At 43.8% G+C, this 18,460-nt stretch overlaps 1 protein-coding gene across 1 annotated transcript; it reads left to right on the forward strand.

The window, feature by feature from the left end:
• Positions 1-3,001: 3,001 nt before the first annotated feature.
• Positions 3,002-18,434, forward strand: LOC132872917 (occludin-like). The gene is made up of 9 exons (XM_060908040.1): positions 3,002-3,099; positions 3,676-3,733; positions 3,828-4,539; positions 4,633-4,797; positions 5,465-5,574; positions 11,227-11,331; positions 14,145-14,316; positions 15,390-15,431; positions 16,894-18,434. Exons 2-9 carry the CDS (start codon positions 3,696-3,698, stop codon positions 16,990-16,992), a joined length of 1,443 nt encoding a protein of 480 aa, XP_060764023.1. The 5' UTR covers positions 3,002-3,099; positions 3,676-3,695; the 3' UTR covers positions 16,993-18,434.
• The last annotated feature ends 26 nt before the right edge of the window (positions 18,435-18,460 follow it).

Below are 18,460 nucleotides of genomic sequence, written 5' to 3' on the forward strand. Positions count from 1 at the left end.
TCTTTATTCTCCGCTTTGACCTTTCCAAAATGGCGACGAGGATGACGTACGCGGAAGGCGGCGTCTTTAATTGTCCGGAATAAATTGAATGATACACGTTGATGGATTAATTTGCTTTTCTACGCCCTTTTTTGAGGAATGTATTGTAGGACTTAAACCATCATCTGAAGAGGTGAGATCGCTCCTTTTTTCCCCTTATTTTTGCTGGCGGGATTGACTCTGCCCTAAGGGCTATTCTCTCTCTCTCTCACTTTGCACCAGGCATTACACAATAAATATTCACAGTGAAAATATTTTGTAAGCGCGTTTCATGAACCAAGTTATAGGATTTCTTGACAACTCGCATCGCATCGCAATGAGATCATTGGCACTACTGGTGTTAAGAATCAGACCATTTTATAAATGAATATTTTGCTGTAGAGCTGCAGTGTTTGTACAATTGCATGTTTTTGCTTCACTATTACTGTCACTATTCTGCTTCTTGCATTACTACTGTGAACTAACACTGAACATAATAATAATAATAATAATAATAATATCCAAGCTCGTGTTTCACTCTCACTAGTGCTCTGTAAGGCTTTTTCCTGGTGATATTCGTTACACTTCTACCCGGCGTGAAGCATTCACAGTCATGTGGTTGTGACGTCATCGTAAACAAATCCGTTTTACTCATCCAGACGACTTCACAACGGCAACGTTGCCAGATCTTTCCACTCTGGAACCCGTTCTCAAAAAGATTGCGTTTTGGGCACCCAAAACGCCGGCGCCGTGTGGACGCCAGGCCTAAACGATAAGCAATTGTATCGGAGTCACCTGAATCCGTTGCCGTGTGGACAGGGCCTAACATTCTGTGTTACTAGGGTGTGCATGAAAAGGTTAATTTGACACACTGCTCGAATTCTCCCTTATCATTTCCCTTAAAACATCATTATTTTCTGCAGCACGCTCGTGGTTTCAGTGCACGGTGTGCTGTCATGTGTCGGGAATGCTGTATTTGTGATGAAGGAATTTGAGATGTGAGTTTCGACTGGTCTGACAGGTTTGTAGACGGCAGTTTCGCTGCACTACCCATAACTAGTTTCAAGGAAAGAGCCTGCCTTCCACCAGACACCGCTCCTGATAACTAATTTAACCATTTAAAAAAGATTTTCTAAAGTTTGTACTCTCAGTATTGATCAGAAATGAAACTGTGGTGTTGTCTGGTAATATAATCACACCGCGTCCTGATCAAACTCAAACACAGGCCTGCTCCAAGCATGCATCGAACTTTAGTCGAGGTTACTAAACTCTATCATTCCCTGTAAATTGAGTGGCTAATAAAGCAGCATGGATATCCTTCACCTGGAAATGTGGACATGGTGTGTGTACGACATGCCACTGGACTCATTTACTTACTTTCCTCACTTTTTATTACAGCTTCATACACTCTAAAGTTGGGTGGGTATATACCCTAGGTGTGTGTGGGTGTGGATATATGAAAAATGGACATGAAAGGAAGAGGAAGTACATTAGTAATGACACCGCTGTCAGCAAAATCAGACAATATCTACTATCTGCAACATCAAATCTCATCTCATTATCTCTAGCCGCTTTATCCTTCTACAGGGTCGCAGGCAAGCTGGAGCCTATCCCAGCTGACTACGGGCGAAAGGGCAACATCAAATACCCAGGAAAAAAAAAATACCAGACAAGCTTTAAAAAAGGATGTGTGTCTTGTATCTCATCTCATCTCATTATCTTTAGCCGCTTTATCCTTCTACAGGGTCGCAGGCAAGCTGGAGCCTATCCCAGCTGACTACGGGCGAAAGGGCAACATCAAATACCCAGGAAAAAAAAAATACCAGACAAGCTTTAAAAAAGGATGTGTGTCTTGTATCTCATCTCATCTCATTATCTCTAGCCGCTTTATCCTTCTACAGGGTCGCAGGCAAGCTGGAGCCTATCCCAGCTGACTACGGGCGAAAGGGCAACATCAAATACCCAGGAAAAAAAAAATACCAGACAAGCTTTAAAAAAGGATGTGTGTCTCGTATCATTAAGCACAAATGACCTGAATAAGTTTACAAATGGAAATCGAAAGCAGTCACAACACATTTACATGATAGAAAAAAACAGATCATGATGAAGAAAGGTAAAAACGGTGCCAAAGGAAGAATGCTTAGAAATGTTGGTTGACCAACATTTCTTGTGTCCGGAAACTGGAACATTCTGCCGTTGGTGTAAAAATACAGTATATTTAGCATAGCAGACAGCAGTCAACATGTTTTTTTGGACGGTGGAAGGAAACCTGAGAACCCAGAGGAAACCACAGACAGACAGACAGTAAGTGGAGCTCAGGAGCAAACCTTTTGAGAAAGTAGCACAGGATGTTATGAAGCATTTTTCGAAAGAAAGCTTGATTTGTATGAAATGATTTCTAATTCGTGATTGTTCATGCGGGCGACACGGTGGTGTAGTGGTTAGCGCTGTTGCCTCACAGCAAGAAGGTCTGGGTTCGAGCCCCGGGGCTGGCGAGGGCCTTTCTGTGTGGAGTTTGCATGTTCTCCCCGTGTCCGCGTGGGTTTCCTCCGGGTGCTCCGGTTTCCCCCACAGTCCAAAGACATGCAGGTTAGGTTAACTGGTGGCTCTAAATTGACCGTAGGTGTGAATGTGAGTGTGAATGGTTGTCTGTGTCTATGTGTCAGCCCTGTGATGACCTGGCGACTTGTCCAGGGTGTACCCCGCCTTTCGCCCGTAGTCAGCTGGGATAGGCTCCAGCTTGCCTGCGACCCTGTTGAACAGGATAAAGCGGCTAGAGATAATGAGATGAGATTATTCACGCGAGAATGGATTACAGTGTCGTTCTAACATGCTTACAGATGAAATGAAAAGTAGAGCAACATGTACAAAAAAAAGGAGACTTGGTTAGGGAGGCAAAAAGAGATGAAATGCGCATGCGCAGTAATGCATTCGGGCCCTCAGGGCTTTGTGGAGAGATGCGGTCGGTGCTGCAGGGTGTGGTCTGTGTACCTGTTGCGCACTGCTCACCTGTCTTACAAAGAGAGAGAGAGCAGGGTGTTTTGTGTATAGACACACACACAGTGCTGCGCAGGTGAACAGGTGAGTACTGGCTTTGTCTTGGTCTTTTTGGATTGGATTTCAGATTAATCTACCGTAACACCTTTTCACTAAATTGTCGATAATCCTTAATGTAAAACAAACAGGTTTTTGTGGCGCATGATGAATAAATAGGCTCCGTGTGTCTTGTGCGTTTTTATTTCTACTCTGCCTAAAAGGCACGCGCTTGCTCCTTATCTCTAGTTTTCTCTCTCCAAAAGTCTGTTTATGAGCACTGACCACATGAATTTAGTCGTTTCTTTTAGCCTACCGTCTGATCTGATCTGATCTGATCTTAAACACAATTAAAGCAGCATGTGAGTTCTCTATACCATGTCTCAAGATTGAAATCAATCATCATCATCATCATATATGCAAATCTCTGCGGCTGTGAATGTAAAAAAGGTCCGTCAGGGCCCGTGTCCTTGTTAAATGCATCACTTCCGGTCTTAAGTGTAGCCTTCATGTGATTAAAAATGATCAGTGGACTTCAAGTTCAAATAGTGTTCGTGGTAAACTCGTGTTGTTTTGTTTGTTGCCTGACATAATAAAGGTGGATTTTCTTTTTGGTGCTAACAGGACGACAAGCATCCACCAGAATGCCTTCACATAAACACCACAGCAGCAGTAAGGATAAGTAAGTCGTGTGTGTGTAAATAGATTTGTGATTCAGGAATCACTCCGGTAGGAGACTTGATACATGTAAGTGATTTTGTTTTCTAATTCTTTAGTCCTCTCCAGGTGTCCCAGCACACGTTCTCGCACTACCACAAGGATGAAATGCTCCACTTCTACCGCTGGACGTCGCCACCCGGCGTCATGAAGATCCTGAGCATCATTATCATCATCATGTGTGTGGCGATTTTTGCGTGTGTGGCATCCACGCTGGCATGGGATTACAACATGGGGATGGGCGGCATGGGCGGCATTGGCGGCATGGGTGGCATGGGCGGCATGGGCGGCATGGGTGGCATGGGCGGCATGGGCGGCATGGGCAGCATGGGCGGCATGGGTGGCTCCTATGGAACAGGGTACAACTATGGGTCAGGCATGTACGGAAGCAACATCGCAGGCGGGTCGTATGGGAACAGCTACTACATGGACCCTGTGTCGGGCAAGGGCTTCATGATTGCCATGGCTGCCATCACTTTCATCGCCGTGCTCATCATCTTTATCCTTGTCATTTCGAGGCAGAACGCAGCCAAGTCCCCCAGGTTCTACTTGGCAAGTATCATCATCTGTGCAATCCTGGCCTTGTTCATGCTCATCGCCAGCGTGGTGTACCTGGTGGCCGTCAACCCCATGGCACAGGGCAGCGGATCCATGATGTACAACATGATGTGGCAGATATGTGCCCAGTACCAGAATCAACCACCGACACAGACATCTACCCTCTTACTCGACCAGTACTTGTACCACTATTGTGTGGTCGACCCTCAGGAGGTGAGCAGTTGACTTTCAGGAGGGAAACACATACTATAGCTCATGATTAAAGGCAAATTCTTCACTTTGAGTCTCCCTTTTTGCTTCTTCCAGGCTGTTGCTATTGTTTTGGGGTTCCTGGTGTTCATAGGGCTCATTGTTCTGATGGTGTTTGCCATTAGAACCCGTTCCCAGATGAACCAGTATGGGAGACACCATGTGCTCTGGGAGGAGCCCCGTAATTTGAACGACGGCCTTTCTAATGGCGTCGAAAAATGGGTGAGTAGAACACAATAGGTTTGCTGTTCATTTGATACTTCATACTTGATCCTTCACAATGGGTGTGTCCCAGGCACCCAGAGGCCCTGGAATTGCTCAGGATATCTTAACTTACGATCTGTGAAAGCAGCAGCAGTTGTTTGAAGGAAATAAAGTTCAAATGATTGTAGCCCTGTTAAACAGCAGACCCAAGAGAAAGTGGTCCTCTGACTTTCTTAAAGCTCTTTTAAATTCTTCTCATATTTGGGGTAGACAGAGGCAGCGCTTGGCACTCGTCAGTGAAAGCTTCAGCAGTTTCGTCCTCTTTTTGTGTCCTGGTATCTGCAGATAGTGACTGGAGGAACTGGTTCTACCAGAGCTGAATGTTGTTTGTGAGAGAGAGAGAGAGAGAGAGAGAGAGTTGATGACGACGACAACAAACTAAAAAGTCAACAGTGCTTCCTGATACTGTAAAAACAGGAACGGGTGCTGCATATTTAGTCGTTGTGCTGATGTTGAAAATAATCAGCTTGCTTTAAGAATGTTGTGATTAGTATCCAAAGGATATTCCCCAAAATATCCAATGTTCTTTCTACTAACCAGACCCTCTTTCATAAACAGACTTAATCTGGATCACTTGGAGGAAGGGCTGTAGGAAGGTTGTAATCTGTTTCAATTCTGTTCTCAGGTGACTGATGTGTCCGGGGAGCCAGAGACTTTCCTGAATGATCACAACGACCAGATTGGGAATTATCTTCACCAAAGCCCAGACGTGACGAAACCGCTCTATCTGCCTGGGTGAGTGTGCGCACCCATTAGACTGAACGTCTAAAGTCCTTCACATCAGGCGGCGCCGATCTTCATTTCCATGGCCCTTGGCCTCTCGCCTATACAGCTAGGGTTACAGTGGGGGGCGGGTCCTCTGGTAACCGCGAGAGTTTGACTCCCCACTTGCTGCCGTCTGGCAAGGCACACTGTAGGTACCACTTTTATGATGGTCTTTGGAATGACCCAACCATGAGTAGAACTCGTGATCTCCTGATCGAGAGGCGGACACACTAACCACTAGGCCAACTCGCGGTCATTAGACAGAACATAGCCCTGAGTTTACATCGATTTGGTCTTGCCAGTTCCAGCACACTAGCTAGCTTGGGTGAAATATTCGTAAACAATATTTAAAAATTAAAATGTCATTACCACTCTTGGAGAGAGGTGCTACAGAGACAATCGTCTGGGGACACATTGTCTCGTCTCGTCTCGTCTTCTTCCGCTTATCCGGGACCGGGTCGCGGAGGCAGCAGTCTAAGCATGGAAGCCCAAACTTCCCTTTCCCCAGACACCTCGGCCAGCTCCTCGGGAAGAACACCGAGGCGTTCCCAGGCCAGCCGAGAGACATAGTCCCTCCAGCGTGTCCTGGGTCTTCCCCGGGGCCTCCTCTCGGGGGGACATGCCTGGAACACCTCCCCAGGGAGGCGTCCAGGAGGCATCCGAAAAAGATGCCCGAGCCACCTCAGCTGGTTCCTCTCGATGTGGAGGAGCAGCGGCTCTACTCCGAGCTCCTCCCGAGTGACTGTGCTTCTCACCCTGTCTCTAAGGGAGCGCCCAGCCACCCTGCGAAGGAAACTCATTTCAGCCGCTTGTATCCGCGATCTTGTTCTTTCTGTCATTACCCAAAGCTCATGACCATAGGTGAGAGTCGGAACGTAGATCGACCGGTAAATTGAAAGCTTCGCCTTTTGGCTCAGCTCCTTCTTCACCACGACGGACCGGTAAAGCGACCGCATCACTGCGGAGGCTGCACCGATCCGCCTGTCGATCTCACGCTCCATCCTTCCCTCACTCGTGAACAAGATCCCGAGATACTTAAACTCCTCCACTTGAGGCAGGACTTCTCCACCAACCTGGAGAGGGCAAGCCACCCTTTTCCGGTCGAGAACCATGGCCTCGGACTTGGAGGTGCTGATTCTCATCCCAGCCGCTTCACACTCGACTGCAAACCGCCCCAGTGCATGCTGAAGGTCCTGGTTTGAAGAAGCCAACAGGACAACATCATCCGCAAAAAGCAGAGATGAAATCCTGTGGTTCCCAAACAGGATTCCTTCCGACCCCTGGCTGCGCCTAGAAATTCTGTCCATAAAAATTATGAACAGAACCGGTGACAAAGGGCAGCCCTGCCGGAGTCCAACATGCACTGGGAACAGGTCTGACTTACTGCCGGCAATGCGAACCAGACTCCCTGCTCTGTTCGTACAGGGACTGGACAGCCCTTAGCAAAGAGCCCCGAACCCCATACTCCCGAAGCACCCCCCACAGAATACCATGGGGGACACAGTCGAATGCCTTCTCCAGATCCACAAAGCACATGTGGACTGGTTGGGCAAACTCCCATGAACCCTCGAGCACCCTATGAAGGGTATAGAGCTGGTCCAGTGTTCCGCGACCAGGACGAAAACCGCATTGTTCCTCCTGGATCCGAGGTTCGACTATCGGTCGAATTCTGCTCTCCAGTACCCTGGAGTAAACTTTCCCTGGGAGGCAGAGAAGTGTGATTCCCCTATAATTGGAGCACACTCTCCGGTCCCCTTTCTTAAAAAGAGGGACCACCACCCCAGTCTGCCACTCCAGAGGCACTGTCCCCGACCGCCACGCGATGTTGCAGAGGCGTGTCAACCAAGACAGCCCCACAACATCCAGAGACTTGAGATACTCAGGGCGGATCTCATCCACCCCCGGTGCCTTGCCACCGAGGAGCTTGCAAACCACCTCAGTGACTTCAGCTTGGGTAATGGACGAGTCCACCTCTGAGTCATCAGCCTCAGTCTCCTCAGTGGAAGACATGATGGTGGGATTGAGGAGATCCTCAAAGTATTCCTTCCACCGCCCGACAATGTCCCCAGTCGAGGTCAACAGCTCCCCACCCGCACTGTAAACAGTGTTGGCAGAGTACTGCTTCCCCCTCCTGAGGCGCCGGACGGTTTGCCAGAATTTCTTCGAGGCCGACCGATAGTCCTTCTCCATGGCCTCCCCGAACTCCTCCCAGTTCCGAGTTTTTGCCTCCGCAACTGCCTGAGCTGCAGCACGCCTGGCCTGCCGATACCCGTCAGCTGCCTCAGGGGTCCCAGAGGTCAACATCGTGGTTGGGAGGAACGGCCTCCCCGATCTGAACCCGAGTGGTGTTTTGTTATTGGACTTCTGTGCTAGTCACGGTTTGTCCATAACGAACACCATGTTCGAGCATAGGGGTGTCCATAAGTGCACGTGGCACCAGGACACCTTAGGTCGGAGGTCGATGATCGACTTTGTAGTCGTTTCATCTGATCTCCGGCCCTATGTCTTGGACACTCAGGTGAAGAGAGGGGCTGAGCTGTCAACTGATCACCACCTGGTGGTGAGTTGGATCCGCTGGCGGAGGAGGAAGCTGGACAGACCTGGCAGGCCCAAACGTATGGTGAGGGTCTGCTGGGAACGTCTGGCCGAGCACTCTGTTGGGGAGGTCTTTAACTCCCACCTCCGGGAGAGCTTTTCCCAGCTTCCGAGGGAGGCAGGGGACATTGAGTCTGAGTGGACCATGTTCTCTACCTCCATTGTGGACGCAGCTGTTCGGAGCTATGGCCGCAAGGTCTCCGGTGCCTGTCGTGGCGGCAATCCCCGAACCCGGTGGTGGACACCGGAAGTAAGGGATGCCGTCAAGCTGAAGAAGGAGTCCTATCGGGCCATGTTGACCTCTGGGACCCCTGAGGCAGCTGACGGGGGACACATTGACTTGATTTTTATTTCTTTTGACTCATTTCACTCCACAAAGTCAGGAAATCAAATACACGTGAATCCAAATCTGAAAAAAAAAAGCAACTGGATTAAATTTCAACACGAACCTTAGAATCGCTATTCTGCAGACTATTCTCAAGTTAACATGTGGATATTGGAAGCTTAATCTGTTTGTTTTGATAAAAAAATGGAACTGAGATGTGCAGAAACACACTTTGGAGGATTATTCGTATGTTGCAGGACCTGGAAAATCTGACTGATTTTTATTCAGCCGCCACGTCATCCTCTTTTCCACCGCAGTACTTCAGGCACAGATGGTGATCTGTAATGTAATCACTGGTACACATCTGGGTTGTTCAGGATTTTGCATCGTTTATCCTTAAAAGACAATCCACCAAAAAGTAACAGTCTCCGAGGATTTAGGTCCGCTGATGACGGGTTTAAAGTAGGCAGTGGAATGTGGATGGAGTTCAGAGATTTTGTTCATTCTTTAAACTTGATGATCCTGCTCCACAGGAAGTGAGCATGGTGACCCAACAGAGACCAGGGTTTCAATCATTAATTAAAGGTTTGGTCACTGTGTTTTTTTTTTTTTTTTTTCCCCACGCTGCGCCTGAACCTTGAAGTGAAAGAGACAAAAAGCACAATTTGTAATGTTGGTGAGAAAGCACAAACCCATCTGTCTTTCTGAAGACTTTACTGTGGTGGAAAACCTACAGACTAGGGTGCATCAGTTGCCCCCTAAAAATGAACAGTTCCTCCGATCATGATGCATTTTTGTTTTTATGTTCCTTTTGGTAAGAAGGGTGAAATATTTTGACAAAATTCAAAAGTTTAATGGTGGCACCAGGAGCTCAAAGTTATGGAAAAAGCTGCTATTTTATGACTTTTATGACAAAATTTCAATCACTTTTCATGAAACATTATGGCACCTTATAGAGTATACCAAATATCTTAGATACACATTTTTAGTACATATTCTAAATATATTATCAAGCACAGTTTGAGTTTTAGCTGTTCATTGAATCATTGTTCAACTACTTTTAAACAATACAAATGTATTATGAATCACATTAATGCTTCTCAATCCCTTGCAAAGGTTCTTAGCATGATCTCTGGCTCACAAGAAATCAATAAATGGAGTCCAACATTGTGATTCAAACCTTACACGAAAACATAAAATAAGCGTTTTTTGGCAAAAAATGAACCTCATGGTGCCACCATTAGACTTTTGAATATGGTCAAAAAATTTAACAGGATGTCTTTATTGGTGAGAAGGAACACCCAAACAAAAATGCATCAGATTTTATGAAAGTGAGGGCAACTGATGCACCCTACTACAGACTGTGACAAAGCGCTGACACATCAGACTCCTTCCATAAATGCGAAATAAACGTCTCCTTACGGAAAAACTCATATCAGCAAGTATATGTTTTTCTCTGTTAAATAAAACCGCTATTAAAAATACGTTTGAGATCTAATTAGTGTGGCGCATTTGCAGAACAAGCTGTTACTACAGAAACAGTAACATATGTCAACGTGTGCTTTAATATAAACCTGTGGTTTGCGGTTGCGCTCATGTCAGAAAATTAATCAACACCTTCTGACCAATCAGCATCCAGAACTCAACATCGCTGTGGTTCATGTTAAAGAAGGTTGGGAGAAAAATCGATTGCTGTAATTCATCTAATTGTCAGCTGATCTGTGATTACAGTCATTAAAACTGGATTATGACTCAGTTGCGAATGAATCAGAAGAAACACAGTGTGCACTAAATTTACTTCATAGGACGAACATTTGGCACAAAACTTCGAGACGAGTTAAAACCATGAGTCAAATTTTGTCAAATTCCCCTTATGCGTTTGTAAAATGCCAGGCTGGACTTCCTCTTTCTACACAGTGTGCTCGGTCATGTGACTAGCAGCCAGCAAGTAGTATACAAAAACAAACAATAACAACAACAAAAATAATCTCATCTCATTATCTCTAGCCGCTTTATCCTGTTCAACAGGGTCGCAGGCAAGCTGGAGCCTATCCCAGCTGACTACGGGTGAAAGGCGGGGTACACCCTGGACAAGTCGCCAGGTCATCACAGGACTGACACATAGACACAGACAACCATTCACACTCACATTCACACCTACGGTCAATTTAGAGTCACCAGTTAACCTAACCTGCATGTCTTTGGACTGTGGGGGAAACCGGAGCACCCGGAGGAAACCCACGCGGACACGGGGAGAACATGCAAACTCCACACAGAAAGGCCCTCGCCGGCCACGGGGCTCGAACCCAGACCTTCTTGCTGTGAGGCGACAGCGCTAACCACTACACCGCCGTGCCGCCCCCAACAAAAATCATACTTGCTGTAAATAAACCAGACAGATTATTGAAAATCACAAATTTTTTTTTCATTTTTGTTTTTCATATTGGGAAATAGAACCATATTCCTGACCGATCATGTGACGCTTAGTCACATGACTCATTAGTTGTGTATTTGCAAGAAAAAAAATATGAAAATTATATTTAAATTTTAAAAATACATCTGGAACATTTATAGCCCTGGTGTTTGTGTCAGTGACCTTGTGTGTTTGTGATCCTGGTCGCTTTGTTTGAACGTTTTCAGTGACTAAAAGTGTGTGTTTTTTTTTTTTTTTTTTAACATTTCCGTGTTTCCTTATTTGACAGTGACTCTGAAACAACCAGTACATCGATCATGTTGAAAGGCCGACCGAGAGATTATGACACGGGAGCGGAATCGGCGGATGAGCTGGACGATGCTGAATACGACAGGTGAGAAGTTTTAAAATGAGCTTTACGTGAACAAGGGTTCGTACGAGCTGTTTCTAGTTTACGTTGTGGATGTGCTGTACTTGTTCTCACTTACTTCATTCCCTCACTGGACTCTCTTGAAGTTAGAAAAACACGCAGCTTGTTATGTGACAGGAAACCGCAAAGCGTAAATGTCTCTTTAAGCGACGGCGTTCATTCTGGCTGTTAGCATTAATATTAATCCTCTGTGCTGATTTATGCCTTACAAAAACAGTCAGTGTTTTTTGTATTGGGTTTACACCGTGCGATTTTCATCCTGATTTTGCTGTCACAGATGAATCGCTTGTCGTCATAAGTGAATCTTACAAATCAGCTGAATTTGGTGCCACCATGACCAAAGACGGCGATGACAAAGTTAGAGTGTGAGCACTGCTACGATACTCATCTAAAAGCCATCAATAACATGATTCCAAACTCGCAGGATGGCGTAAATGTAAACGAAACGTGCGAATGGACATAAAACAAATCTCTGCATTACCTCAAGTTTGTGTTTTTAAGCCCGTTTTCCATACATGTCAACCTATACGGAATGTCTGTATTTTATACGGATTTGATTCAATAAACGTAGTATACAGGCGTACAAATAGTTATACGGATTCTTTAAAAAAACTTCAATATTTATTTAGAGCTATAATCAATTCCCACGATGATAAAAGAGCGCATAACATTTACAAACGTACCGTACACCACAGAAAGCACAAAGAGCCAGTAAAGAGTCTTATGAAATCGCGCGTTATCTTGTGGTAGCAAGACTTCGTTCCACTTCTGATCATGCGCACACCGCATTGCGAGAATCCCGCCAACCATGAAGTAACATTTTATTTGAAATGCGTATTTCCACCTGAGCGACTTTCACTAGTGACTGAAAAGATTCTGAATGGGCACTCTGGCAAGATCAACACAGACACTTGCTGTGACATGCAGCCTAGTGAGGTATTGGTGCGGAGTGCTAAAAAAGCTGTCATGGAGTACAATTCAGAACATTAGAGTGACACTTTGTGTTTTTGTCGAAGATTGGAGCTTTGTATTCATTCTGAAGGTTTATTGTTATTAATATTGAATAAAAAGTAACTTGGATATATCATTGTTAATTATCATTCAAATTTTAGGTAAATTATTTTAATTTGCATCTTATACGGATTTTATAAGGGAAATATGGATTTTGGAGGTTGGTTATACAGGTTTGATTGACCAAAGGTTGACATGTATGGTTTTCTGTACAATTTCCAAATCATAGCTCTATCGTTAGAGGATCTTCATCATATAACCACCGGACATGAGAACATTATTACAGAGTCTGGTTTGGAATTTGGCAGATATTCATCTACAACATACTGGAGCTCCTACTTTTCTGTCACAATCACAACTTTGTCATCATCTGTCATGAATGAGCAAACACTGTAAACCTGCGAGAGTTTAAACATCAACACGAGATTCAACCGCACCCTGCCAGTGATGATGTAATCATGTGTAAGAACCAGAAATTGATGGATTGAGGAAACACGGTATAAACAGTTTTCGGTGAACTCTGTGTTTGTGTGTAATATAATAGTTCCTGGGATGGAAATGATACTCTTCAGGATGTTCAGGGACACTTTTCTTCCAGGGAGCCGTAGACTTCTTGGAAGAAAAGTGTCGAAACTCGGAAACAAAGAATCTGAGAAATCAGCACGAAGAAAAAAAAACACAAGTAGCGAAAAAAAAGCAGAATCAAGCAGTTGATTTATTGATTACACAGAGGAGTAAATGGATTCTGTAGTTAAATTTTCATAACCCTTTTCTTTCATTCTGTTTGATTAATTAATCAAGAAGCGTTTATTTTCATAATATCTTCATATTTCAGCCTGGTTTTTTTTCCCTTGTGAATGTGTGATGGCTCTCACCACGATAATGAATGTTTGTATTCTGTTGTCTGAATACAGTCTTTAAATTACAGCCGCTATAATTAGCAGTTATTCCACGAAATCAAGTCGTACATGAGCTGATAGCCGACGAGGCGCGTAGCACCGAGTCGGCTGTAATCCATGTACGACGAGATTGAGTGGAATAACTGTTTTATTCTATCCACATTCACTGTATTTTGAGAAATGGAGCATTTTTATTTTTTGCAAATTCAATAAATAGCAACTTTATACAAAACGTCCAACAAAATAATTTCTGCTTAGAATGTAAACAAACTGGCGAAACGACAAGAGCAATTTGTGAAAAATGCGATAATTATTCGTAAAAAATAAAAAAAGATACGCTCTTACCATCAAATACATTTATTCCATATTTTGTTGCTTTTTTTATTTTTAGGGTTTTGTTTTTGAGTAGTTTTGATTTCGTCCTTGGTTGCTTCAGCAACACGCTCTGACATTTTGTATATGAGCTGATATCCTAGTAGTACAGTAGCCAATCAGGGCATGCGATTGCTCATATCCAGTGAATGTGGATAGAATAATTAGAGTTAGCGGTGTGTAACTTTATCAGATTGACGTCTCCGTGACTTCAGCACTTTGCTGTGTGCACCGCGTCCTGCACGGATTATACACTAAATAAGGGACCGTATGAGAGAAATTTTAGCCGTTGCTTTACTAATAGATCAGCGCTGCTTTGGCTCTAGAGTTTGGAAACCACGGCGCTGTTGGATTCTCGAATCTGATTGGTCAGAAGGATTTAATTGGCACATAAAGCTGAATTTTGTTACTGAAGATTTCCTGAGGCGACACTGCAGTCTGCCTAATGACTTATCCAGTGACCTCATTGTGTAATTCTCTCTCTCGCTCTCACAGTGAGTTCCCTCCTATCTTGAATGAAAACGCGAGGGTGGAATACAAGCGCCAGTTTGACCGCAACATCATGGAGTACAAGCGTCTGCAGGCGGAGCTCGACGACATCAACCTGGGCCTGGCCAAAGTGGACCAAGAGCTCAACAAACTTCAGGAGGGAAGCCCACAGTTCCTGGTGAGTGGAAACTAGACATGTGACTCAAAAAATGATGGCTCTGTAGTTCTGACTGCACAGAAACTATCATGCTACTGAATAATACATACAGATCATTACAGCACTGTTTAATTAAAGCATATTCACTAACCAGTACAGTGACTAGTTCTGGTCTCACCAGTGGTCGCTAAATATACATCTTTTACTTGTAACGTCCTCCTGGATGAAATAGTCTCATAAACATCACTGAAGACGTCTTTATCATGCCTTTTAAAGCTAGACGGCCTTTCGATTTCATAAAATCGGCGAAATTTAGTTCCATCTGAAATGTGGTCGTTGTGATATATGTTAATTTCTGTAATATCTCACAAAATATCAGGCCATTCTGTGGCTGGGAAGTTATTTAATTTGAGGGAATTAAAGCAAATAATATGCATGACCTCACTCGCTTCGCACAGTCAAGCAGACAGAGGAAGTCCGTGTGTGTGTGTGTGTGTGTGTGTGTGTGTGTGTGTGTGTGCGCGCGCGCGCATGGGCAGGTTTACTTTTAACCGTGCACTGACAGTTCCAACATTCTGTTGCTAAACAAAAAGCTGATCACACCGAAGTGCTCGCTGACGCCGATATTTATTAGTTTGGTCCTGCGTTTCTTTTCCGTTACTGTAGTCAGTCTTTCACGTTTCATTCGCACACTCACGTCGTCCATTTTTCTCTTCCGTTTCAAATTTGTACCCCACAATGCCTTGCATGAACCGGGAAAGCCCACCACGTGATGTGATGTAGTACCTTGAATTGGGTCATGGTGAAGCAGGAAAAAATAGTGGAGAATTTAGGGCCATGTGGCCTTAAATTCATTAATCGTCCTGTTTAAAAAAAAAAACTAATACAATTGGAAGTCTGTGATTTGAATTCGGTAGCTTTCGGTCACTAAACAAAAATAACTTGGTGTTGGGGAAAATTCTTTTTATGACCTACACTTGAAAAATCTGAAAGGCAGTCTAGCTTTAAATGTCTTTGTGTTCATTAGATGTTTTTACCAGCTTCATTTGTCCAATCGTTATTATTTATTATTCTTTTTTACTTGTTCCAATCAGGACGCCATGGATGAATACACACGATTGAGGAACTTGAAAAAGGTAACAAACACTCATCCATTTTTTTTACAGTACTGAGTTTTCCATTTATCTTTACTTGAGCTAATACAAGATAAGAGCCTGTTATGCTTTAATAGAACAGGATGAACATTAGTTTTGCATTCGTTCAACAAATACTTAGATATAATTTCTGAAAAAAAAAAGACAAAGGACGTCCCCATGGATTACACAAGTGTCCGTTTTTAGTGTGCTGGATAACATTTGACTTTGTCAAGGTCAGGTCAATCATGATACACCGCGACAATCTTATGTTTCTGTAATAGCAGGAAAATGTGCTTGGAATGTTTTCAGGATGGAATAATAAGAATGTCTTAGGATAATTCTGTTAGCAAGGGAGCACCAATAAACGTCTAATAGGTGTACAAGAACCAAGACGGTTCAGCTGAATGCTAAACGCCCGACACTAATTACAATATCCAGTAATTTGGTGCTTGTACTGTACACTTACTCATTCACCTCATTCTTCAAGGGTTCGTTGACTGATTAAAGAGTCAAGCTTCTGAGAAAAGGTCTATTTAGCACCTTTTCTAATAAAGAACCACTCTTACCCCTTTTCCACCAACAGGGAACGGGTTCTGTTCTGGTTCACACACCAAAAATTAATTGGTTCGTAATCTGAAAACTTGGCTCCCAACTGGAACCGCAGTAGCTGTTTTTTCCAGCGCAAATCATGACATCAGTCATTATTTTGGCAAGGAAGCAGAGCACAGCAATGGAGACCGCAACGGAAACGGAAAAATGGGACGAAAACAAATATCTGGAATAACATAAAAAAAGCTGGCATGTAATCAAAGTGCTCTGCCATCTTGCTCCTACTATTCACTCCTGTTGTGAATTGTGTCATGCCGTCTGTTCATGATGCATCCTTGCTTACATTGGCTCAGTTCAAATCTGGTGAACATGTGGGCTGGTTCGTTAGCAGGCACCAAGGTTCAGAGAATCCTGAACGAAACTAGTTCAAGAACCCGTTCCCTGTTGGTCAAAATGTGGCTTCTGTTGTCGGGTTCTCCGTAAATGTTTCTTCCAGAAAGAGTCTAGTGAAGTTTATTGCGCATGATCTCATCTACAGATCTTGATCTTAGTTCAGAAGGTTTTCAGAAGTTGTCTTGTTCCATCTCCGACTCTGAGACCTGTCAAATCTCCATTGATTTGTGTCCAGTGACTGAGCGTGATCTGGATACTTCGATGAAAAAATGGGCTGTAATTCGGCCTAATCTATTTTTTTAAACATGGATCTCTGTAGCAGAGACTAGATGAAGGATGAAGGGCTACAGATGTGGGCTTAGAAAGGGGAGATTTTTCCACAAATTCAGTCATGTTAGTCACTAATCCAGACATTTATAAGTGAAGAATTTATGTAACTTGAGTATCGATCGATAGATAGATCGATCGATCGTCTTCTTTAATTGTTGTCTCATGCTCTCTGCCGTTGTCTCCCTCACAGTCGTCAGAATACCAGATGAAGAAGAAGAGAAGCAAACAGCTGAAAGCCAAACTCTCGCTGCTCAAGAGGAGGCTGAACGATTACGACCACAGACCATGAGCAGCTCGGCCACTTTGTGTTTTTGTTTCCTTGTGTAGCTTTCCAATGCTTTGTTTATTGTCCATGTTTGGGCCTCTCAGCTTATTTTGACGTTGTCACTTTTGAGCCATTACAAAACAATAAGCTTTTTTTCCCCCTCATCTGGTTTTATCATACATTTGTGTAACATAGTGTAACATTTGGTCTTTTGTGTTTGTTTGTTTTTTATTGGTGGCTTTCTGCTGTATGAGAACCCATGACGGGATAAAGGCACCAAAGCAGGATGCAGATTGTCCTAAAGTTCCTGTTGTTTTATCAGGACGTGTGTACTGTTCCTCTTCTTCTTTATACTTTTATTTTTTAAAATCAACACTGCATGAATAAATTATTAGGATCACACTCAGGGCAGCACGGTGGTGTAGCGGTTAGCGCTGTCGCCTCACAGCAAGAAGGTCCTGGGTTCGAGCCCAGCGGCCGGCGAGGGCCTTTCTGTGTGGAGTTTGCATGTTCTCCCCGTGTCTGTGTGGGTTTTCTTCAGGTGCTCCAGTTTCCCCCACAGTCCAAAGACATGCAGGTTAGGTTAACTGGTGACTCTAAATTGACCGTAGGTGTGAATGTGAGTGTGAATGGTTGTCTGTGTCTATGTGTCAGCCCTGTGATGACCTGGCGACTTGTCCAGGGTGTACCCCGCCTTTCACCCGTAGTCAGCTGGGATAGGCTCCAGCTCGCCTGCGACCCTGTAGAACAGGATAAACGGCTACAGATAATGGATGGATGGATGGATGGATGGATGGATCACACCCGGGTGAGAGCTGGAGCTCTGAACACCAGGGTACAGCGTGACCATTCGAGGAACAGAACAATAAATGTGCAGAACGTTCCAGCTACATAACCTTACCTCTAACTAGGACATTTAATCCAGGAAACACTTTAAAATCGTGATCACTTTAATCATCAGGGTTGTAGGATCAACGAATACAAAGTGTAACAGCTGTGAAGGAATAAAAGCTTTTCACACTTAAAACTCACATGAAGCTCTATTTTTTTAGTTCATTTTTGTAAAGGATCTCGTTTCTTTTTGATTACTATTCATTATATTATAATATTACATAATTTGCTATAATACTGAATAATTATATTCTGTTTTCTCTTTTAATGTATACTTTTACTACAGCCTTTGTGGGAAAATGTAATTTTACTTCATTTATTTTTTATGCAAGTTTGTGACATTGCTGATTTGTGTTATGCATTTTTTTCTGTGTGCATAATTCTCTCTGTATTTTGTCTCAGGCTTTAGAAAACAAATTTACATAGACATGTAAAATACTTGTACATTCTGTATTGAACAAAGTTATTACTAATGTATTATTTTCTTGTTTTTTTTCACACGTTATGAAGTTTGTATTCTGTCACGTTTTGTTCTTTAAATAAAGAATATGATGAACACATTATGGAACCCGGAACCGAAGATCCTGCGTGTTTTATTTCC

The sequence above is a fragment of the Neoarius graeffei genome, chromosome 24 (assembly GCF_027579695.1).
Source record: "Neoarius graeffei isolate fNeoGra1 chromosome 24, fNeoGra1.pri, whole genome shotgun sequence".
Lineage (NCBI taxonomy): Eukaryota > Metazoa > Chordata > Actinopteri > Siluriformes > Ariidae > Neoarius > Neoarius graeffei.